General features: G+C 39.8%; 3 protein-coding genes across 7 annotated transcripts; 2 read left to right on the forward strand and 1 right to left on the reverse strand.

Annotated features, from left to right (window-relative positions):
* Positions 1 to 98: 98 nt before the first annotated feature.
* ssbp3b (single stranded DNA binding protein 3b) lies at positions 99 to 10,811 on the reverse strand. 2 transcript variants are annotated; one of them, XM_033964769.2, is made up of 18 exons: positions 10,649 to 10,811; positions 9,939 to 10,011; positions 9,723 to 9,784; positions 9,550 to 9,634; positions 5,685 to 5,774; positions 4,741 to 4,815; positions 4,488 to 4,550; positions 4,345 to 4,408; positions 4,201 to 4,274; positions 4,068 to 4,132; positions 3,934 to 3,982; positions 3,656 to 3,691; positions 3,418 to 3,472; positions 3,273 to 3,337; positions 3,112 to 3,190; positions 3,002 to 3,030; positions 2,811 to 2,912; positions 99 to 1,366 (listed from the first exon to the last, which is right to left on the reverse strand). In XM_033964769.2, exons 1-18 carry the CDS (start codon positions 10,702 to 10,704, stop codon positions 1,337 to 1,339), a joined length of 1,152 nt encoding a protein of 383 aa, XP_033820660.1. In that variant the 5' UTR covers positions 10,705 to 10,811; the 3' UTR covers positions 99 to 1,336. The 2 variants fall into 2 exon arrangements, with proteins under 2 accessions (XP_033820660.1, XP_033820662.1); XM_033964771.2 differs by lacking the exon at positions 4,741 to 4,815 and having other exon boundaries at positions 10,649 to 10,810.
* A 546-nt stretch (positions 10,812 to 11,357) lies between these two features.
* On the forward strand, positions 11,358 to 16,353 carry acot11b (acyl-CoA thioesterase 11b). 4 transcript variants are annotated; one of them, XM_055221388.1, is made up of 16 exons: positions 11,358 to 11,558; positions 12,380 to 12,563; positions 12,726 to 12,795; positions 12,945 to 13,005; positions 13,087 to 13,188; positions 13,266 to 13,401; positions 13,491 to 13,644; positions 13,895 to 14,014; positions 14,097 to 14,235; positions 14,326 to 14,381; positions 14,512 to 14,578; positions 14,659 to 14,742; positions 14,870 to 15,003; positions 15,073 to 15,240; positions 15,327 to 15,453; positions 15,570 to 16,353. In XM_055221388.1, the coding sequence occupies exons 2-16, from the start codon at positions 12,386 to 12,388 to the stop codon at positions 15,708 to 15,710; spliced, it is 1,737 nt and encodes a 578-aa protein (XP_055077363.1). In that variant the 5' UTR covers positions 11,358 to 11,558; positions 12,380 to 12,385; the 3' UTR covers positions 15,711 to 16,353. The 4 variants fall into 4 exon arrangements, with proteins under 4 accessions (XP_055077363.1, XP_033821422.1, XP_055077364.1 ...); XM_033965531.2 differs by having other exon boundaries at positions 15,073 to 15,204; XM_055221389.1 differs by lacking the exon at positions 11,358 to 11,558 and adding an exon at positions 11,667 to 11,754 and having other exon boundaries at positions 15,073 to 15,204.
* A 451-nt stretch (positions 16,354 to 16,804) lies between these two features.
* On the forward strand, positions 16,805 to 19,184 carry fpgt (fucose-1-phosphate guanylyltransferase). Its single transcript, XM_033965084.2, has 4 exons — positions 16,805 to 16,926; positions 17,002 to 17,169; positions 17,291 to 17,383; positions 17,716 to 19,184. The coding sequence occupies exons 1-4, from the start codon at positions 16,854 to 16,856 to the stop codon at positions 19,110 to 19,112; spliced, it is 1,731 nt and encodes a 576-aa protein (XP_033820975.1). The 5' UTR covers positions 16,805 to 16,853; the 3' UTR covers positions 19,113 to 19,184.
* The last annotated feature ends 418 nt before the right edge of the window (positions 19,185 to 19,602 follow it).

Consider the following 19,602-nt stretch of genomic DNA (forward strand, 5'->3'; position numbering starts at 1 on the left):
TTCACCAAACAGTGCAACATATAGACATTATTGGCCATAAGCATTTAGAAGTAGCCTACTCTCAATTTTTGTGAAAATAAGATGCCACGCCACACCAGTTTAAGTTATTGTAAAATTATATTAACAAGCAATCTTTCCTCAATTTGAAATAAAAAAATATCAGCAAATAAAGGCAACATAGATGTGTATAATGCATAATGTTCACAGGAAAATAATGAAACAAATCATTGTCACATTTACAAGACTGCTGCTAACTTTATATGACGCCTACTAGAATCAGTTTAGAAAGCTTTGACTAACTCTGAATAAGTGGGGCAATATACGTAGTCAAAGATTGTATCAAAATATAAAAAATGTGTAGGGACGGGGCCTGGGAAGTGACCAATGCTGCAGGAACGACAGGTGAACAACCAATATGCATAATGGGATTAAAATGGGCAGCTCATTCATAGCCATTTCAACATAATTAACCAAAGTGGAAAAAACACAGAAGGCTACGACAATGAGGAGCACAGAGCGTTAAAAGCACAGGCAGGTAAAGATACACCACATCTTAAAGCAGGTGTCCACACAGTAAGAGCAGCACTAGGTAGTATGTTGTACACAGATTCTCAGCATTCATGCACTCATGTCTTATGCCGAAATTCCCTTGATACAATTCGACAGCAGTCCAGGTGTTACTACAGACTAATCAGTTTGATCAATTGGAGTATTTAAGAGCCATCTGAGCACTGACATACTGTTAGAGTCTTCAAAACAGTTTATGTGAATCCTCTAAAAACCTCTCCAAATAGAAAAGGTGGATTTTAGTAAGAATAATAAATGGTGGCCAAAGAGAAAAACGCAAAGTCTTATGTTGACTGACAGTAAAAATGCTCACAATGCATTTGCACAATCTCCAGTGTTTTCAATGACAAAAGCGGGAGACATTTCCTGCACATCTTGCAACACAAAGCAATAATAAAAAATACAAGAGGTAAACTTTAACCATTTTCCCCAACACTCAAGAGGAGCAGAGGAGGTTGGATGGGCAGGGGCGGGGGTTGGGCCCTGCTAAGAATGATGGGAGCGAAACGTGTCATGTATGCATTTCAGTAGCTGGTTTTGTCGCACTCTAGGGTTGTGATTAATGGAGAAATTGTCCTTCATTTTGAGCCAGGAGCAGTGGTTGTCAGCCATTTTGGTTTTTTCCCCCTATCAGCATTCTGGTTAGCGTAGATTCCCAAAAAAGGCGCCTATCTGTCCACAATTTGGTGCTGATGTGTTTGGCTGTGTCCTTATGTGAGTATCGATCCTCAGGAATGATGGCAAACGATGCGGGGTGAGTGAAGGCGTGTCACACACTCATCGTCATGGTTGGAGAATACTGAAAAGAAAATTATAATGTTACTCATGTAAAAAATACTGATGCTTATCTGAAGTTTGCAAAACTGGTAGAACTCATAGAAGAAAATTAACAAGACCCAGTACAAATATACCATTGTAGTTTGTTCTTGCAGTAACAATGGAATTGTGGAAGTGTTCTAATTTAAATTGCTTTATATCTGGAATCCACTGGAGAGAAGCAACTCAAAAGGTATGTGACAAGCACAATACAGATTTCAATACCACAATGATAATAATACAAAAAAAAATAAACAAAATTACCATGTAGTCTTGTACTGGTTCTGGAATAGATCCAGACCATTTATTTGGAACAGGACATATATCAACATTTAATAATGTAAACACGTCAGAGTTAACCAAATTGAGCTACTTTGGTAGTCACTTTGCTGGGTGTGAAAAAAGCAGCCTAAACTATTCAGTAAAAGGTCCAATTCAGTCTTCCTTCTTAATGTGTTTTTCAGTACTGGTACCTATTCAAATGACAATCTAGTTTTGATACAAATTTCGGTACTGATTCGTATACACATAACTTTTGACAACCCCAGAGATGGATGGGTCACACAGAGCAAGAGTAAATGTGCTGCAAAGATGGAATTTCACACGTGCCTATGAACTACATTGCTGTTTTCACCTTATTTTTCTCAACTTATTTTTGTTTTGAACAACTACCCTACCATACACACACCATAACTGATAAAATCCACATTATGTAGCTGCTGACACCACACTGCCTCAGTAGAAAATGCAGCCTTCTTTGGTCCAGACGGGTTAAAAATGACATCACAACATTCTACAGGTCAGTAATATTTAATACAGATGGGGAGCAGCTAAAACAAATGCTGTTAAACTGCTGATTTTTGCTGTGATTTATAATATATATAAGTACATAAGTATTAGGTTCTAGTCAGGTTATTAATCAGGTTCCACATTTGTTAATTTACTTGATTGATTTCACTGTTCATAAGAAATATCTAAGAAATACTGGCTCTTGCACCCCCATCTGGGAGTATGACATCATCACATTCTATTTCAATGGGTTAATAAAAACTGTGGCTGGGATATGTGTTTGCATCTCACTTGGGTCAAAGACAATTCCTTTGTTTTAGTTTTCTTCATGAAAGATAAGGTGTGGGCTATCACATCAGTCTTTAAAAGAATTTTCAGGGAGGGTTGTTTAGGCCACGTATAGAGAAAAACATTTCCAGTAAGTAGTGAACAAAGATGCATATTGGAGAATAGGTAAGAAACTGAGGTGGGTGGTCAAGTATGTACAAATACATCCTGCTTGTCCCTGCTTCATTGTCAATCATTAAACCCGTATACCCCATTTTACTAATCTGATTATATGTGTGACTGATCTTGTACCGTTTATTGTGAACACAGGCACATATACATCTTTTCTCCAGATAGATTAAAGCACTTACATTCTCGCTTTGAAAGGAGTGAAGAAAGTTTCCGCTGAGCTCCCCGTCATCCCTTGGTGTCCCAGGAGGATTGCTAATGCCACTTAAATTGTTTGGAGAATTCTATAAAATCGGTGACAATGATTTAAATGTTAGTATATTTTAGGTGACTGAACTACTAATTGACCCCAAAGAATTGTTTTGATGATTACCTTGTTCAATCCATCCATATCACCAGACCCTAGTCATAAAAACAACAAATTGTTAACTATTGTTCCTGAAACATTGCATACAAAGGCAAAATACACATACAACTTGTTACCTAGTGATCCGTTCATGTGATGTGGTTCCATCCCAGCCATGGCTCCCAGGGGCCCATCTGAGCCAGGGCCCATAGGGAACTAAGGGACAAACAGCAAATTATGGACAAAGCTCCTACACCCACAGGGGATCTTGCAGCACTAGAATTAAAATAACACTCACATTATTTCGGTTGCCGGGTCCAGTGTTGATCATGGTATATAAATTGTCGCCAGAGTTATTGGAATCTGTTAAAGAAATTGTTCATTTACAATATGTCTAACATTGATTTTTATTCAAATTTTACAACATCTTGGCATTCACAAACCTGCAGGGCTTGGCATAATAGGAGTTCCTGGAGGTCCACCCCCACCAGATGCCCCCTTCAGAAAATAAATAAATAACTATGGATATGTATATATATATATATATATATATATATGTATATATGCATGTATATGTATACATTATTGAAAAAACGTTTTGAAAAAGCCATAATTTTAATACATGTGGAAAAGTGCTTATGCTAAAATGCATTTTTCATTAAGTTGTTAAGATGTTCTCACCCCATAAGCGCCAGGAGAAGGTGATGAGTAAGGCATCTGAAACCAGAAACACAAACATAATAACACAGAAAAGAGGAATATAAGCTCTTTCTATACCTCAAAATGTCATCATTCATCATCTGAGCGTCCTAACTGTATTAAAGCAGTCTGTGGAGGCCCTGACACATAATACTACAATTACTGCCCCGACTTGAACTGGGAGCTTTCTCCCTCCACAGCTCTCAGAATGGACTGCAATCTGAACCAGCACTTCCCAAAGTGTGTGCATCAATACTCACAGAGTTGGCATTGTTGGGATTGGGCCATGGTCGACCTGTCCCTGGACCCCTGAATAAAAAAAATAATAATTTAAAATTGAGAGAAATGCATTTTATAAAATGTATTAGCACATACAGCAATAATTAGTCCTTACATGTTCACTCCAGGCATTCCAGGACCCATATTGTTATGTGGAGGTCTCATTCCACCACCAAAGTTCTAAGAAACAAAGCATATTTAAGTTTTACCACTCAATAGAGCATCTTTAAGTTTGATTTTGTATCTACCTGTGGGCCGGGTCCCATTGGCCCCATGCCTCTAGGCCCACTCATTCTCTGCATTGGACCGAGATTAGGATGTCCTACAAAGAAAACAGTTTCACATAAAGTAAATATTTTAAAGTATAGGCATAAATTTGCTTATAACACCACCTTGTGGTCGAGTGGGGTCCATATTGGGCAGCATAGGATGAGGGCCTGGTCCTCCACCTGGTGGCTGAAAAGGAAATAAAAAATTAACACAAATGTAAATAAATGTAAATGTAATAAATATGGAGTATGTGTGTACTGGTTACCTGGTTGCCAAGTCTAATAGGTGGACCTCTTGGACCTCCAGCAAATCGCGGGGACATGAAAGACTAAAAAGGCAAACACAGATTAATTGGACAAGAAAAAAAAAAGCATTTTGGGTCTAAAATGTAACATTTTCTGAATGTTTGAGTGGATACAGCGCCAAGCATTAAGCTTAGACATGCCATAGCATGAAGCACCGAGAACAGAATTCCCAAATGACAGCATCCAGAGAGCGAGAGGGATAGGGAGCATTACCTGACTGTGAGGTCCCATCATACTGTTAGGGGGAGGAGGCTGAGGGTGAGGAGAGCCCTGGGGACCAGGAGGACCCTGCAGCATCGCAAAAAAGGAAGCAGCAGTCGAAGATTGAGGAGGGAGAGGGGAGTGAGAGGGAGACAGCAGAGATGTGAGAGAGAGGCAGGGTTACTGCTGGGCAGAGGACAGTCGGTGTGCCAAGAACCAAAGCCGTAAAATGTATAAAATTAAGATGCTTATTTTAATGTCTCAAATGAAGCAAGAAATACTAAGCAAAGAAGGCAAGCAAATGACTTGAATGTGAGGAGAGATTGGGAGGTGGAGGATGTATGCTCTTTTGCCTGTCAGTCAAGACATTAAGAAGCTTGCTGCATGCAGCATGTTATCAGAGCTAATTTTCTCTGAATTAACAGCATCAATTAAGCTCTGAGCAATTAGTTTCACAACAACACTAAACACTGCACTGAGCTGCTAATGTTACTGATCTGACAGATAGTAGTCTTATTGAGCATTATCCACTACACTGTTCAGAGTGCCATTATCACTGCAATAATGTCTCGCCTTAGACGCTGCATTGACATAACCAGGATTAGAAACAGAACTTTCAGGTCTCCCTCTTAGAGGTAGCTCCAAACTGCAGCCAACTGTTTATTCTCAGGAGATATTGATTTACAGTAGGTGCTGCACCTTTCGATTTCTCCATTAGGGAAAATGGGCAGGCCACGCCTGCCTGTTTACATTGTTAGTGGAGCCCAGGCACATCCAGTAACTGTAATGTTTACCATTATTTACAAAGCAAAGTAAAATTATACTACTTTGCATCATTAGAACTGCTTGATTACTAATTAATAACTGTGCAGAAAGGTCCAATTCTACAATGCAATCTAATATAATCTCATTTCCCCAACATTAGCATATTTCCAAAATGGGTGAAGTGGACTAACCTGGAAAAAGCCTGGTGGCATGGGTCCTCCTGGCATGCCCTCCCCTGGAGGCATCCCCCCCATTACAGGACTTGGGGCTGCAGCTGCACTCTGAGAAAATACAAGAAAAAAATGTATTTAAAATTTAGTAAAGCCCCATATAAGAAAACTTCAGGTGAACAAAAATAGACCTTTCATTTATTGTACCCTTTGTGTAGTATCACTAGTGCAGAGACAAACTGTTGAGTGTAAGCCAATAAGAGGTGTCCATGCCCAGGTTTGTGAGCGTGACTGATCAAGAGTTCAGTGGATCAGATAAGCTGGGATTCACCGAGTCCATGGCTCTAAAGTGCTTGTGCACAGCAGGGGCTGCTGGGCCGATTTCCTGCTCAAACCGCAGCCCTAATTCACTAATGTGCCATTTGCTCCGGTCACACACTCCTAATTGAGAGTTTTCTTCCCCCGTTACTGGAGTGATCCAACATGAGCTAATGTTTTTAGAGCAGCGGGGTTCATCTTTGAGAAAAAAAGTGCAGATAATAAACAGTTTGAACCAAAACTCTTTATTCTTTCTATACAATTGTCCATAAAACATATGTAAGGAGGGCAATACTACAACGTTACGTCAATCTAACATACATTTAAATCCACGTTTTAGCACATATCTTAGTTCAATATCAATTATAGTATAAATTATTGCCTACAAAAGTGCATATCACTTAATATCAATATCACTTTATACACTTATTTGGAAGTTAACAACATATCTTTTTTTAATCGGCTCTTACTGAAATGTACATCTGTGTACCCCAAACAAAAATTCAGCATATCTTCAAAACTCCACTCACAATATTAGCAATATTTTGATATATAGCCCGCCTCTAGTCTACAAACAGAAGTGGTCAATAATGATCACACGGGTATCGACTCCACCTTGCCTAATTATATCAGCTGCAACTGCAGAGCCTCTGTGAAATACCTCAGCAAAGAGAGAAGTGAGGCCAGAGGGAAAAGTGGGACAAACACCACAGGGACATGAGCACAAGAAGCACAGTAAAGAGGGGAGCAGACTGATGTGTGCCAACTGTATGTGCCACTTTAAACGCTACACAAGTCTAATGCCTATAGCTTTATTATTGCTAGGTGTAGAAGACTTTCTGTGGGCATCAAATCTACCCATAATGCAAAGCACACCAAGATTGTGGTAGCCATCACCACAGTAAAAGTCCCACAGTTCATTAACATACGGAATGTGAATGCACGCATGCATTTATTCATTTGTTTTTTTATCTCAGCCTGACATTCACAATAGTCATATGACCACCAATAAAAAACCTCAGCTCATCCTCTGATGCTTTATTCTTTTAGTCAAGGGAAGCAGCATTTAAACGCCCAAAACAAAAACAATGCCACACTATGAGGCTTAGAAGGGAATAAGACACAATGTGAAATACTTCAAGTGTTACATAGCCAGAACAAAATGAACCTTAACACTAAAAGCAAAGAAATGCAACCATAACATGATGAAGAAACTAACCCGTTTAACCAGAAGTGAACCGCCCAGACAAGTCATTCTGACACAAGCTAAAAGTCAGGATCTCTTCCTTCGCCATATCACCATTATGGTAGGCAACATTTGTGCATGTATTTTTCCACCATTTATTTTTTCTTTGGGAAAATATGTGATTTACTTTTATTCAGCTTTCAAACCTCTAGGAGATTTTAATAGAAACACTAGTCCCTTGGAGAAACCCTTTTTTGACCACACAAAATTAATTGCAGCCAGAATGTTTATCAAGTTTTGTATAAAAAGCATGCTAAACAGACTTGTGCATGGTGGCTTCACAGGCATGCTATGTGAGATCCTTATCACTGTAAGCCCACAGCTGTGCTCGCTGGACTACAGACTGATGCTGATCCCAATGAGCCACGTCTGTCCATTCACTGAGCTACAGGGAAGGGGCAGATGTCTCAGCCCTGCCCCAGGCTCAGCTCCTTGCAGAGATCCTTTCTTCACTTCCCAGGGGACTGGCTGTAAGGCAGACACCCCACCAACACAACTTAATCTCACCACAGACCCACCATGATTCAGTGTGTAAGTGTGCTGGTACCCTTAAGAACTCACAATTTGAGGCAAACACATTTTCCCTCAGTCCATTCAGGGGGTCTTTTTGTAAAACAAAAAGACTGAAGAGCAGGAGAAAGAAGAGCACAAGGGTGAAGATGACCTTAGAGCTGATTATGTTATTTTTAAAAAAGAGTCAAGGGGAAAATCTAGATTTCAACAAATCTGAAATTTGTGAGGGGACTGATCTGAAGTGAAGACCACCCAACAGTGAATCAGTGAAACCCCTGGACAGGGTTTCCACAGCTTCATTTCTTCCAATGAAATCAGTCCTCAAAGAAACTGGTTCCTATGTTCAGCTTGTAAATGTTTAACCATCAATCAACATCATAAACCTACAATGGCTCTTGACTGGATGCTCCTCTCTCTCCTCCCCCTTTCTCTCCTCTTCTCTCCCCTCAGCTCGCCGCTATAGATGCTGGCATATGCCACAGTGCCACTCCCCTTTCCTTTTCCAATCTGCCCTTCAGCTGCATGACAGCCATCAATCAGAGCAGACGCCATGGCGACGGGCCCCTGGGGGAGCGTTCGTCAGAGGCAGTGTGAATACACTGGGGCTTTACGACTGCTGCCGGCTAACAGAGCAGCCCTCACCTCCCCCACACCTAGACAAAAGGCTAGGGTCCAAGGACTAGTACTGTCCACACTCATCCTCTTGACCCCAGCCACAAGGAGAGACTCAAGCTGTGAAAGGTGAGTCTCACACAAACCATCCTCTCTCCCTTTCATCAATGCGTTCCATTTAGCTCAATTAATAAAATTTGTAGTTAATCTAGGGGGTGGAATTTAAAGCCTTCATCAGAAATGGCACCAATCCCACTTAAGGAGAACTTGGAATACATATACTATCAGACTTGACAGAGAATGCGCTGTCCAATGTAGGTATGAGGGAATGCAGAAATGAAAGAGTGGTTACTAAAGGGCAGAGCCATGCTGCAGCCACTCTCCTGGATCCCAGGTCACCTGCTCGATCAGCAGGCCCGTTACCCTGGCAACCATATCTACCAAGAGCAGGACCAACGTCTCAGTGCTAACCTCTTCCTGTAGCACAACAACACTAGACTGCAGTTGATAATAACAGAGGATTTTTACTGTTTTTACAGCAAAAAAGTATTATATCATTATACAGTTGAAAAACATCAAAAATCCTCTTCAGATGCAAAATACAGCAGACCTTCTTAGAACGAGATAAAAATCAAAATAGTAAAACACCCCGACTTGATTCAAATTTAAAACAGCTGTCAACTTTTCAGTATTCACAAAATATAACAGACCCACAAATACATGGGACAAGACATTAGCCTGTCTACAGTCTACAGAGACCGAGCAGGGGAGCCCAGTTCTGAGTCAGGAGAACATGCTGACCTCAGCATCATTTCCCAGAAGCCCATAAAGCTTATTGTTGGGTGCATCATTCAACCAACGTACAGTGCAGATGACTACTCATACATCTAAAGAAAATAACTGAAATGACAGTGCCCTTTTACATTAAATAACTGAAGGTGAGGCAGAATTTATCACATAAATCTAGACTAGATCTTTAATATATTCCAGTCCAGTTACCTGCAAATGTATTGACTAAATCCTTGCAGGATTAAGTGTAGATTTATGATCATTTCACAAAACTTTTAATTAGACCAATTAGCTCTGCTATGGACAAGGTGGGTTTGTGACCTTTTTAGTCTTGACAGAATATGTGGAGTGTGCATCAGTAGAAACTGGGCATACAGCATCAGTTCTTTTCGTATAGGCACTACTCACGTAATCATGGAAGGCTTTCGCTTCACTGGAGTGGTCACATGTCTCTCTCCTCTCCGGCGCAGCGCAATATAAGTCCCAGAATACGCTGTGGACAAGACAAGTCAAGAAGCATGCTGAACCACACAAATAACCTCCAGTCCTGTTTACAGAGAGAAGGCAACAGCATCACTTACCACCACCAGGAATGCAGAAATCCAGGTGGTTCACCAAGAGTTATGTTTTTCTCCCATCGGATCTATAAAAAATAATAACAGAATTCACTTTATTATTATGTTTTATAAATTACGTTGCAGTAAAAGTAAACATGTTAACATGTTACAATTAGACATGTTGAATTTAAATACATACATTTGGATTTTAGATATAGCTCAGAATACAAAATCAATTACCTCTGATAGAAAGGTCTGTGCAGACTTCTGAGCTCCTATGTGTAATAGATACTCATAGACATAGAGAGCCAACCTGTGTAAAAGTAATTTTCAGTTTAATAAGAAGAAAAACAAAAATGAAATAATTGTCCTTCTAAAGCAGTGGCTGACTCGGGTAGAGGCCCACAGAACAATGGCTGCCAGCAGCTTGTGCCAAAAATTTAATGGGGAGTAGGTACATACGCAAAAGCTAGGATAACAAAGAGATTTTTAACTCTACAAAGTGTATTGGTATCGTGCAATGGATGTGTAAAAATGATACTGAAACATACATTCGGGGCTTTGCATTTGCTAGGTACAGTATCCTGGTGGCACTGATGGGGCTGGGGACATGAACGCAACAGAGAAAACAATGTAATGTGGTAGCAAGGCGATGTTATTGTTTTGTTCTTACTGTGCGCTGCTCTGAATAACCAACTATTTCAGCACAGTCGCCAAATAAAGCAGTGCAAATACACCCAAAACGACGATAAATGTGTTTAGGAAGAACATAAAGCCAAAGGTAACCGTAGCGCAACACAGGGGAGGAATGGCGAGCAGACAAGGCGGTTCATTCAATTCCCTTCTTGGTGGAGGAAATCGCCTTCTGCTCGCCTGTCCAGCAAACAACGGAGAATGAGGGAGCAACTTACGACGCAGATAACACACAAAAATGAACGTTTTGAGCTTACTTTTCTCGTGCTTGGCCGTCCGATGGCACCGGGCTGCCTTTGCCTTTGGGGAACATTGTTTAATGTGGGAGGTCTTTCTCTTTTTCGCTATTTCATCTGTCAGATCATCGCGGCCGCACTCCAACCGCACTCCTCTTCAACTACGACTCAACCGAGCCTCGTCCGGAGGGGCGGGGCCACGCTGATGGACGCGCACATCAGCCAATCAGCAGCCTCCAAACGTCTTAAGGTCTGCCTATTGATGCTTTCACTTTACGGCGCTGACGCTGGTGCTTAATGAGCGTGATTTGGGGCAAGAATCCACATTAACTGTAGCACTTGTTGAATATAAACGGGGTGTTTCACATTGTATTTTTAGTGCAATCGGGTCATTTGATTGATTATAATATAGACCACATAAGGACAAATCAATCTATGCTTATGCCTACGTTTTATTAGAGGTGGCCATATTTTTTTGTTTGTTTTTCATTTAACGTTTGTGGTAAAAACAAGATTAAATAATTGAATAAAAGAAATAAAACATGGAAACGAAATGAATTAAATTAAACTTAGATTATGAAATTCATTAATTTCTATTCTTAATTTTTGTTCTTGCCTCCATGTAACCGACCCTGTTGTTGGGGTCTGCCTGAAAAAGGCATCTGCGCACTTCAGAGAAATTCCACCTTAAAACTAAACATGACAGGGGTCGGCCTCCCTCCTCCTCGTCGTTCAGCTCAGATGGTGGTGAGGCTTTAACAGTTGCAAGATTGTTGCGTGCGTGAGTTCATTTGAGCAAAATGCACAGAATACATAGAGCTACTGCCTGGCCCGCAGACCCGTTTTCTCCTGGCTGTTTTTATATTTTGTAGCAAACATTTTGGACAACTCTTCTTGATCTCAGTTTTACCTTCTGCAGCAACTTTTTTGGGTAAGCCTAGGGAAATGTGTGGTTAAGCGTGTTGTGTATTTTGTTTACTGCAGTCTGACCTATAGGTAATAGCAGACAGACACAATGACTTTGAATCTTTCAGTAACCCACTTAAAATTCATTGACAGTGTTTGTATTCCGTTCGTGTGGTCCATGTAAAGGTCACTACACCTGTCAGCAGTACAAGGAAAAACAGGTGACCCATCAAAAAAGAGAGGGGGTCTCATGGGCTGCATGTGCGCCCCTCTAGGGCAGAAGTTATGGCCAAACGCTTCGTTTTAGAGTTAGAGTTCCCAACAAATAGATCTCCTGTTCTTAAAATACTACTCCTACTACTACTACTACTACTGCCTGAGCTTTAAAAAGAAAAGCAGTGATAACACTGACTAACATACTTATTGTGTTAGATATATTTTATATACAATTTAATAATTCTTTCACAGCCTTGAAGTTGTGCAGCTTCGTTGAGAAATTCAACTGAGAAGAGATTACTGAAAGAGTCTTAAAATGCACTGAGCCGGACTGGCACAGTACAATAAACATGCACAAGAAATCTGTAATTTCACAATTAGAGTAGTTTTACTACAATGTTATATGTTATTTATTTATCACTTTGTGCTATTATCTAAACTTTTGCTCCACATTCATCAATATCCAGTAGTACTGCAGGATGGCCTAGGAGTTTGGTGACAGCACAAAAGAAAGCCAACAAGTGTTAGTTTTCAAAAAGTAGATCTCCAAGTAATTAATAGAGTAGAATATAAAAATGCATTAATTCATTAAGTTTAGTGAGTACCTAAAGGTTTTGTTTTTTATACCAGCTCACCATGATGTCAAATGAAAAGGATGCAGAGAGATGTGAGAGTAATGTGAGTGGTGAAGTGTACAGAAACCCCACTGAAGTAAAGATGAGCCAGATTGTCCTGCCTTGCCACGCAAACCACCGTGGGGAGCTCAGTGTGGGGCAGCTGCTCAAGTGGATGGACTCCACTGCCTGTCTGTCAGGTCTGCACACATACAAAATCACATGCAAATGTGAAGTTTGTTTGGATTTAGTAATTTGATAAAGCTACCCATTGGTGTTTTTTTTTTAAACAACAAGATTATTTGTTATCATTGCACCATGAAATGTGTTCCCTGGCTAAATTATTCAATAACTTCTTCTAGCCGAAAGACATGCTGGTTGTTCCTGTATCACTGCCTCTGTGGATGACATCCATTTTGAACACACCATTGGGTACAATATTATCCCACATATTCCTTACTGACAGATTATGTTTAACATAAGATATTTTCAGATAACTTTGAGGACTCACTCTAGTCTAGGCTCTAATCTATTTTTGCTAGTATAATCAAAGCCAGTGTTGACATGCGTGTCTCCCACAGTGTTGGAAAAGTTGTCAATATTATTGCAAAAGTCAACAGAGCCTTCACATCTAGTATGGAGGTAAGTATTGCTCTACCTTTACACTGGTGAACTTTCACCTTGATTCAGACAAATGCTGTAAACATGTCATTTCTTGTAAAGGTTGGAATACTTGTCACTTGTGAAGACCTTTACACAGGCAGACAGTGGAAGGTGTGCCATGCCTTTGCCACTTTTGTCGCCAGGCGAACTGAGGCCGGGAAGGTATAATGGCACTTTATGTGCAGTATTTAGAGTAATTTATCCTTCCATTTCAAACATGTTATAGTGGTTGTCCACAGGTCCAGCTGAAGCAGGTGAACCCGCACACACAATCGGAACAGATGGAGTACAGCCTGGCAGCCGAGCGCCGGAGGATGAGGCTCATACACGCTGAGATCATTACAGACCTACTGAGCAGCAGCACTTCTCAGCTGGGTACCGGCTTTATAACTCAGCATACAACGCTGTTATTGCACCACTTCAAATTAGATTTGGTTAAGCTCCTTGTTCTTATTTCCCTCCAGGGGAGTGCCAGCAGTATGAGGGTGCTGTGCCAGCAGAAAAGACTCGAGTGGAGAGTGTGGAGCTGGTGCTACCTCCTCATGCAAACCATCAGGTTAGCACTTTCGGGGGCCAGATCATGGCCTGGATGGAGAATGTGGCCACCATTTCAGCATGGTAATAATCATGGTATTATTTCTCCCACTGGTTGTGCATTGATATGTCAAGTGAATAAAACTATTGTGACTTTTATTAACAATGTCCAAATTGGCCTGTTGTTGTTGGCCATGGGCCAAAGCAAAAACGCAGTTCTGATAATTAAACATTATAAGTTTACATATCTTAAACCAGATTCATGTGCCTTAGTGGACATTTAGTTAATAATAATTAGTTCTAATAATGTTTTTGTGTTTATTGCTTATTTTAGCCGCTTATGTAATGCTCACCCCACTCTCAGGACCATTGATATGTTTCATTTCCGAGGCCCATCACACATTGGGGATCGATTGGTGCTAAAAGCCATTGTAAATAATGCCTTTAAGCACAGGTGAGTTTAAGTTTTAATTTCTGTATTCTTTAAAAACATCAACAGTTGTTCAGTTTACATAAGATTTTATTGTTCTTTTCAGCATGGAGGTGGGAGTATGTGCAGAGGCCTACCAGGGCGGAGAGCCTTTGCGTCATATAAACAGTGCTTTTATGACATTTGAAGTGTTAGACAGTGACCGGAAACCACAAACTCTTCCACGTATATGTCCTGAACCTGTGGTGAGTTTTGTGAAAAATAAAACTCCACTTTTGTCTTGTTCCAAATTATACTGATGAAATATGAGTAGTTTTATTTGTCTGTTTGAGCAGGATGGGATAAGACGCTATAAAGAAGCCATTGCTAGAAAGAAGATTCGGCTTGACAGGTTGCATTTGTTTTGAATATTGTATTATTCATAATGTATACTCTTGATATCAAGTTAAAATACTTTTCATATTTAATTCTAATAATAATATTCTAATTTGCCTGCTTACAATGACTAATTATCTGTGCAGGAAATACATAATCTCCTGTAAACAAAATGAAGTTCCTGTATCCGTCCCATGGGATCCAAGTAACCAGGTATTTCATAGTTAATTTGTTTTGTTATTAGAATATTGTTGATGCTTTATGATTATGTTTAATGTAATTCTAATTTATAGATGTACCTGAGCTACAATAATGTATCAGCGCTGAAACTAATGGATGCCAGAAACAGCTGGGTTTTAACTTCTGAGAAAAACAAGGTTAGAAATGTAAAAGTTTTCTTCTGTATGTATGCTCATTTTCAAAACACAACAGACATCTCTTACATGTTTTAGCCATTGTCTTGTGGGAAAAAATGCCTTTATTATGTTGGACTATGCATCTTAGGTCAGGTTGTACACACGGGAGGAAAACCAGAGGCTACTCTTCAAGGTGGAGATGCATGTGTGTGTTCCAGCAGAGCAAACATTTCATCTATTGTCTGACCTAACCAAGAGAAAACAGTGGGACCAACACTACGAGTATGAACAATTATTCATTAACATTTTACAATCTATATTTGACTGTATTTGTACTTAATATTACTTCAGAGAGTGTGAGGTGATAATGCAGGCAGATGAGGATGACACCATATATCGTGTAACTACCCCGTCAGTCAGTAAACGAGACAAAGGCGCGGAGTTCATACTGCTGGCATCTCGGAGGAAGCCTTGTGATGCCAGGTGCTCAATCATACTTAGACATCCGAAACACAAAATGTAAATGCATGACTTTACATGTGATGTTGTCTTGGCTGCAGACTTTTTCCCATTTACTACTAAAAATAACTACCTTTGTTTCTTAGGGATCCTTATTTGATTGCATTGCGTTCTGTCACTTTGCCCACTCACCCTCCCACTGAGGAGTACACCAGAGGAGAGGTGCTCTGTGCTGGCTTTACCATATTGGAAGAGTGCAGTTCTGTCTCCAAGGTTGGCCAAATTCACACTTCATACAAACATGATTCACCCATCTTCTTATCACTATATTATATAAGGCTATTATGGACAGATTCATTGATTTATAAACTACTCTGTTTTTGTTTCAGATCACATACTACAACCAGGCCACACCAGGAATCCTACCCTACATTTCCACAGACATTGCTGGACTTTCCTCCAGTTTTTACAGTGCATTTGCTGCTTGTAGCCTCTTTCTGGAGGCCAACAAGCACAGTCAGACAGCTTAAACTTTCTCTAGACAGCAATGTGAATTCTGCCTCTCCTCTGAACTGTCCAAAAAAGTAATATAGTAAGCAGAATGAAGCAATAGAGAGTCTTCCAAAGCTCTTTCACATTATTTAATCATATTAGTTTTTTGCAAGAATAACTTATGCAATACAAATTTATATAATATTTAATATATTCTGTATGTATTTATGATCAGTTCTGGTTTGAAAGTTAGGCCGTCACTGCTTGTTGTAAAAATATAATGTTGTTCTTTAGCTATATGTTATAAACCTCACAGAGAGGTAGAAATCAGTAACAAAGTATTTTCTATATTTAAATGTCGCTTACGTCATTGCATTTCTTCTACAGTGCACTCCAAATCAGTTCTCTTCAAGCTGTCTTAAATGAACAATAAACACAATAGGCCAGTGGATTATCCTCACTTGAGCTGTTGTCTCAGTATTAGACCCTCCCCTCAGCATTCTTGCCATTCCTTAACCATTTTTTAGAAAAGAAAATGCAGCTGAAGGGTACATTTTGCAGATTTTAATAATGTTGTGACAGGTGCAGACCCTTGGAGCGATAAAATGTCTGTGTCTGTAAGTGTCTCAATGAAAGTGGCTTTGAATGCATCTGCAAGAAAGAATGTAAAGTCTTTCTGTGCTCATGTCTGCTGTGTTCTTTATAGCACTTTACCTGTTTTGTTTTATATATATAAGAAAAGCACTTTTTCAGCTATACATTACAATATGTCCAATAACAATCCATCTGTGTTGCATGGCACTTAAATGATGTTTCACAATTTGATGCAATATTCATTCACTCTTATGGGACATAACAAGAAATAGGAAAAAGTTGTTTTGTTTGTGTAATAACTTACTACAACATAAACTATAAAATTGGGTCAAGATCTAGGCATAGTATTCAAAATGGGACTTTGACTTGAATAAAGATAAGCTGAGGCTATAATAAGGAATTGCTTCATTTTAACTAAACAATCTGCCAATTCCATATACCTACATGTCGGAACTGCCGCGAACCAATCATCGTGAGTGGAGTGATTCACGTGACAATACCCGGAAGTAGCCGCTGACAGCTGTACATGCCACATTTGTTTTCATTGAATAGATGAACTTTTATGATTTTAATACGGCGACACTACAATGGACGAGAAATATAACAAACAATTGAAGATCGCAACACGCCAGAAGCTAATTAAATTTGACCATTTGCGAGGTAAGTCCAGTGTCACCTTTAGTCTTAATTATAGTAATATGACTGCTTCTAAGGTGGATTTAATGTTATTTCAAGGGCGTGAAGTGAAGCCTGGTGAGTTCTGGGATGTTGTTGTAGTGACAGCTGTGGATGAAAGTCAAAAAGACGCGTACGAGCTGCAGATAAATGCGAAAATTAAAAGAAAGGAGCTTCCTCTTGGAATTGACTACAGGGTTGTCTCAGATCCACCTGGCTATAAAATCGGTGAGTATAGTTTGCGGCATCACTTATTACAACTCTATTATCAATTATAGGGCACTAAAGTGTTTTATTGCCCTATAATTGAGAATGCAGTTGTAATAAGAGTTTAATTACTTATTTTTAGGGAATGGAGGCGCCACTCTGTACACACTTCAGCAACTCAGTGACGTCTATGGGACAGTTCTGAACAAACTCAGAGTTCTACTAATTCATGCAGGTTTGGTTCTTTTAAAGTTATATTTACTAAAGTGTTATGTAAGCCACTGCATATATCAATATTGAATATGTGTATTTGTTTATTTTATTGTAATTACTAATTACCTCCACCAACATTTCATCTTGTGAAAATTGCTTATGGGAGTACAATTAAGCTTGACCAGTTAATATTACTTTGACATATGTAATAGCTTGGTAATGTGCATACTTTCTCTTGGGAGTCAATAGTTTATAAACAAATAATTCAGCTCCAAGTCACCAAGCAACTTATTGTAATAAATCAGCTATAGTGATGCCTAACTTTTACTTGCTTTTCCGTTGTTGATTCTTTAGGTGGCCTGAGTCAGCGCTTGCCTAGTGCCAGTGCGTTAGGGAAGATCTTTACTGTGCTGCCCTTGGGAAACCCCTTGTATCAGATGCTGGAGCTCAAAATGGCCATGTATGTGGATTTCCCATCGCACATGAGACCTGGTGTTCTTGTGACCTGTGCTGACGACATTGAGCTGTACAGTATCGCAGAAGATCAGTGCATCAGCTTTGACAAACCTGGTTTCACTGCTTTAGGCCACCCATCTTCTCTGTCTATAGGCACTACGCATGGTGTGTTTGTGTTGGACTCTTATGAAACATTGTCCCACACGGAAATGCAGACCACTTCCTGTCTGCGTTTTCTACACAAACCCAGTGTCAATAAAATGCGAGACATGGGAGCTGTCTGTAATAGTATCCTGGGCAGAGAGTTTGTGTATACAGACAGTACCTATTACTTTGACTTCAAAACGTCACAGCTTCTCCTGAATCTACTCAAAGAAGTGGGACCCCTGGAATGTGAGATTGATGCATATGGAGATTTTCTTCAAGCACTTGGTTCAGGCGCCTCCGTAGAGTACACCAGCAATACTGCCAATGTCACCAAAGAGGAGGGCAATTTGGTCGAAATCCGTAAAAAGATTTTCCACCTTCTCAGAGGCACCCAACTGAATGTGATTCTTCTGAATAACTCCAAGTTTTACCACATTGGGACGACGTCTGAGTACCTCTTTCACCTCACAAAAGACACAGCACTGAGAAATGATTTAGGCCTTCTATCATCTGCCTTTAGCCTGCACAGCACTGAGAACTATGAAGTAACCAATTCTTGTTGCGTGATGTATAGCGTGGTTGATCCTAGTTGCTCTGTGGGCATCGGTTCAGTTGTAGAGTATTGCCAACTTGAAATGGGAGTTTGTATTGGCAAAGGGTCCATAATAAGTAGCTGCTGGGTTGGCCCTGGTCTGTCTGTTCCCGATTTAGTCTTCATGCATTCACTTTGTGTCAACCACAAGCACAACACAGGATATGTAACAGTTGTGTTTGGGATAAATGACAACCTAAAGAGCTCTGTGGACAACCGTGCGAATATTCAAGGCCTGAAACTTTTTGGTTCAAGTCTACCTGACTGCCTGGCCCACTGGGGAATGGACAGTGAAGGACTACATTTTTCTGGTGACATGTCCTGTTGCAATTTGTGGAACGCTTGTCTGTTTCCAGTTTGCTGCCATCAGAAAACCTCTTTCTTGAAGTCCCTGGAGATGCTTCAAGCAGTGCTCAATGGCACTACAGTAACTTTACCCAAAGACATACAGTTGATGTCTATGCAACAGGCTTTACAGACCAAGAATCTAAAGGAGATGTTAAAATTCAGAACAGGACTTTTCAATGAAATCACTCAGAAATTGTCAGCCCAATAGTCCTGTCAACATTATTTTTTGGTTTTGGTTAATGTAATCAGGTTTTAAATCATGTATGCAAAATTAGATCTTACAAAAGATAATACAAAACGTCTTTTGTATTGTTTAGTATTGTCCCTGTTTTTATATTTATTTGTAACACTTTTGTCTGGATTAATAGAGAAACTTATTAAATAATTTGTAATTCTTTATATTCATTTCGTGTTTTGAGTTTTAGTCGTTCATGTTGAAAACAAATGTAATGCAGTATTATAGCCCCAGTTATTTTCTCTGTGTACCCTGAACACATGGACATACACCCCATTGTGGCAGCATTACCAAGTAAAACTAACCCAACTCATAGTGGCATTCATGTGTAGATAGACTTAAACTCAGGCATCAATATTTATTTCTAGATTTACTCAAAAAACAGAAATCCCTTACTTTGACGTTTGTTGTATATTAACTCTCTGATGTTCACATTCAAAGGCAGATCAGTTGTCATTGTTGT

Source organism: Periophthalmus magnuspinnatus, chromosome 4 (genome assembly GCF_009829125.3).
Source record: "Periophthalmus magnuspinnatus isolate fPerMag1 chromosome 4, fPerMag1.2.pri, whole genome shotgun sequence".
NCBI lineage: Eukaryota > Metazoa > Chordata > Actinopteri > Gobiiformes > Gobiidae > Periophthalmus > Periophthalmus magnuspinnatus.

Bases quoted from the DNA above. Each gene is read 5' to 3' on its own strand.
- fpgt (XM_033965084.2), top strand. From the start codon at position 16,854: ATGGACGAGAAATATAACAAACAATTGAAGATCGCAACACGCCAGAAG. The intron at 16,927-17,001 runs GTAAGTCCAGTG...TGTTATTTCAAG, and splicing joins TAAATTTGACCATTTGCGAG to GGCGTGAAGTGAAGCCTGGT. The intron at 17,384-17,715 runs GTTTGGTTCTTT...TTGATTCTTTAG, and splicing joins AGTTCTACTAATTCATGCAG to GTGGCCTGAGTCAGCGCTTG.
- ssbp3b (XM_033964769.2), bottom strand. From the start codon at position 10,704: ATGTTCCCCAAAGGCAAAGGCAGCCCGGTGCCATCGGACGGCCAAGCA. The intron at 3,191-3,272 runs GTGAGTGTTATT...TTTGTCCCTTAG, and splicing joins GACCCGGCAACCGAAATAAT to TTCCCTATGGGCCCTGGCTC. The intron at 1,367-2,810 runs GTAAGTGCTTTA...TTTTCTTTTCAG, and splicing joins ACTCCTTTCAAAGCGAGAAT to TATTCTCCAACCATGACGAT.
- acot11b (XM_055221388.1), top strand. From the start codon at position 12,386: ATGATGTCAAATGAAAAGGATGCAGAGAGATGTGAGAGTAATGTGAGT. The intron at 14,236-14,325 runs GTGAGTTTTGTG...CTGTTTGAGCAG, and splicing joins GTATATGTCCTGAACCTGTG to GATGGGATAAGACGCTATAA. The intron at 14,382-14,511 runs GTTGCATTTGTT...TTATCTGTGCAG, and splicing joins AAGAAGATTCGGCTTGACAG to GAAATACATAATCTCCTGTA.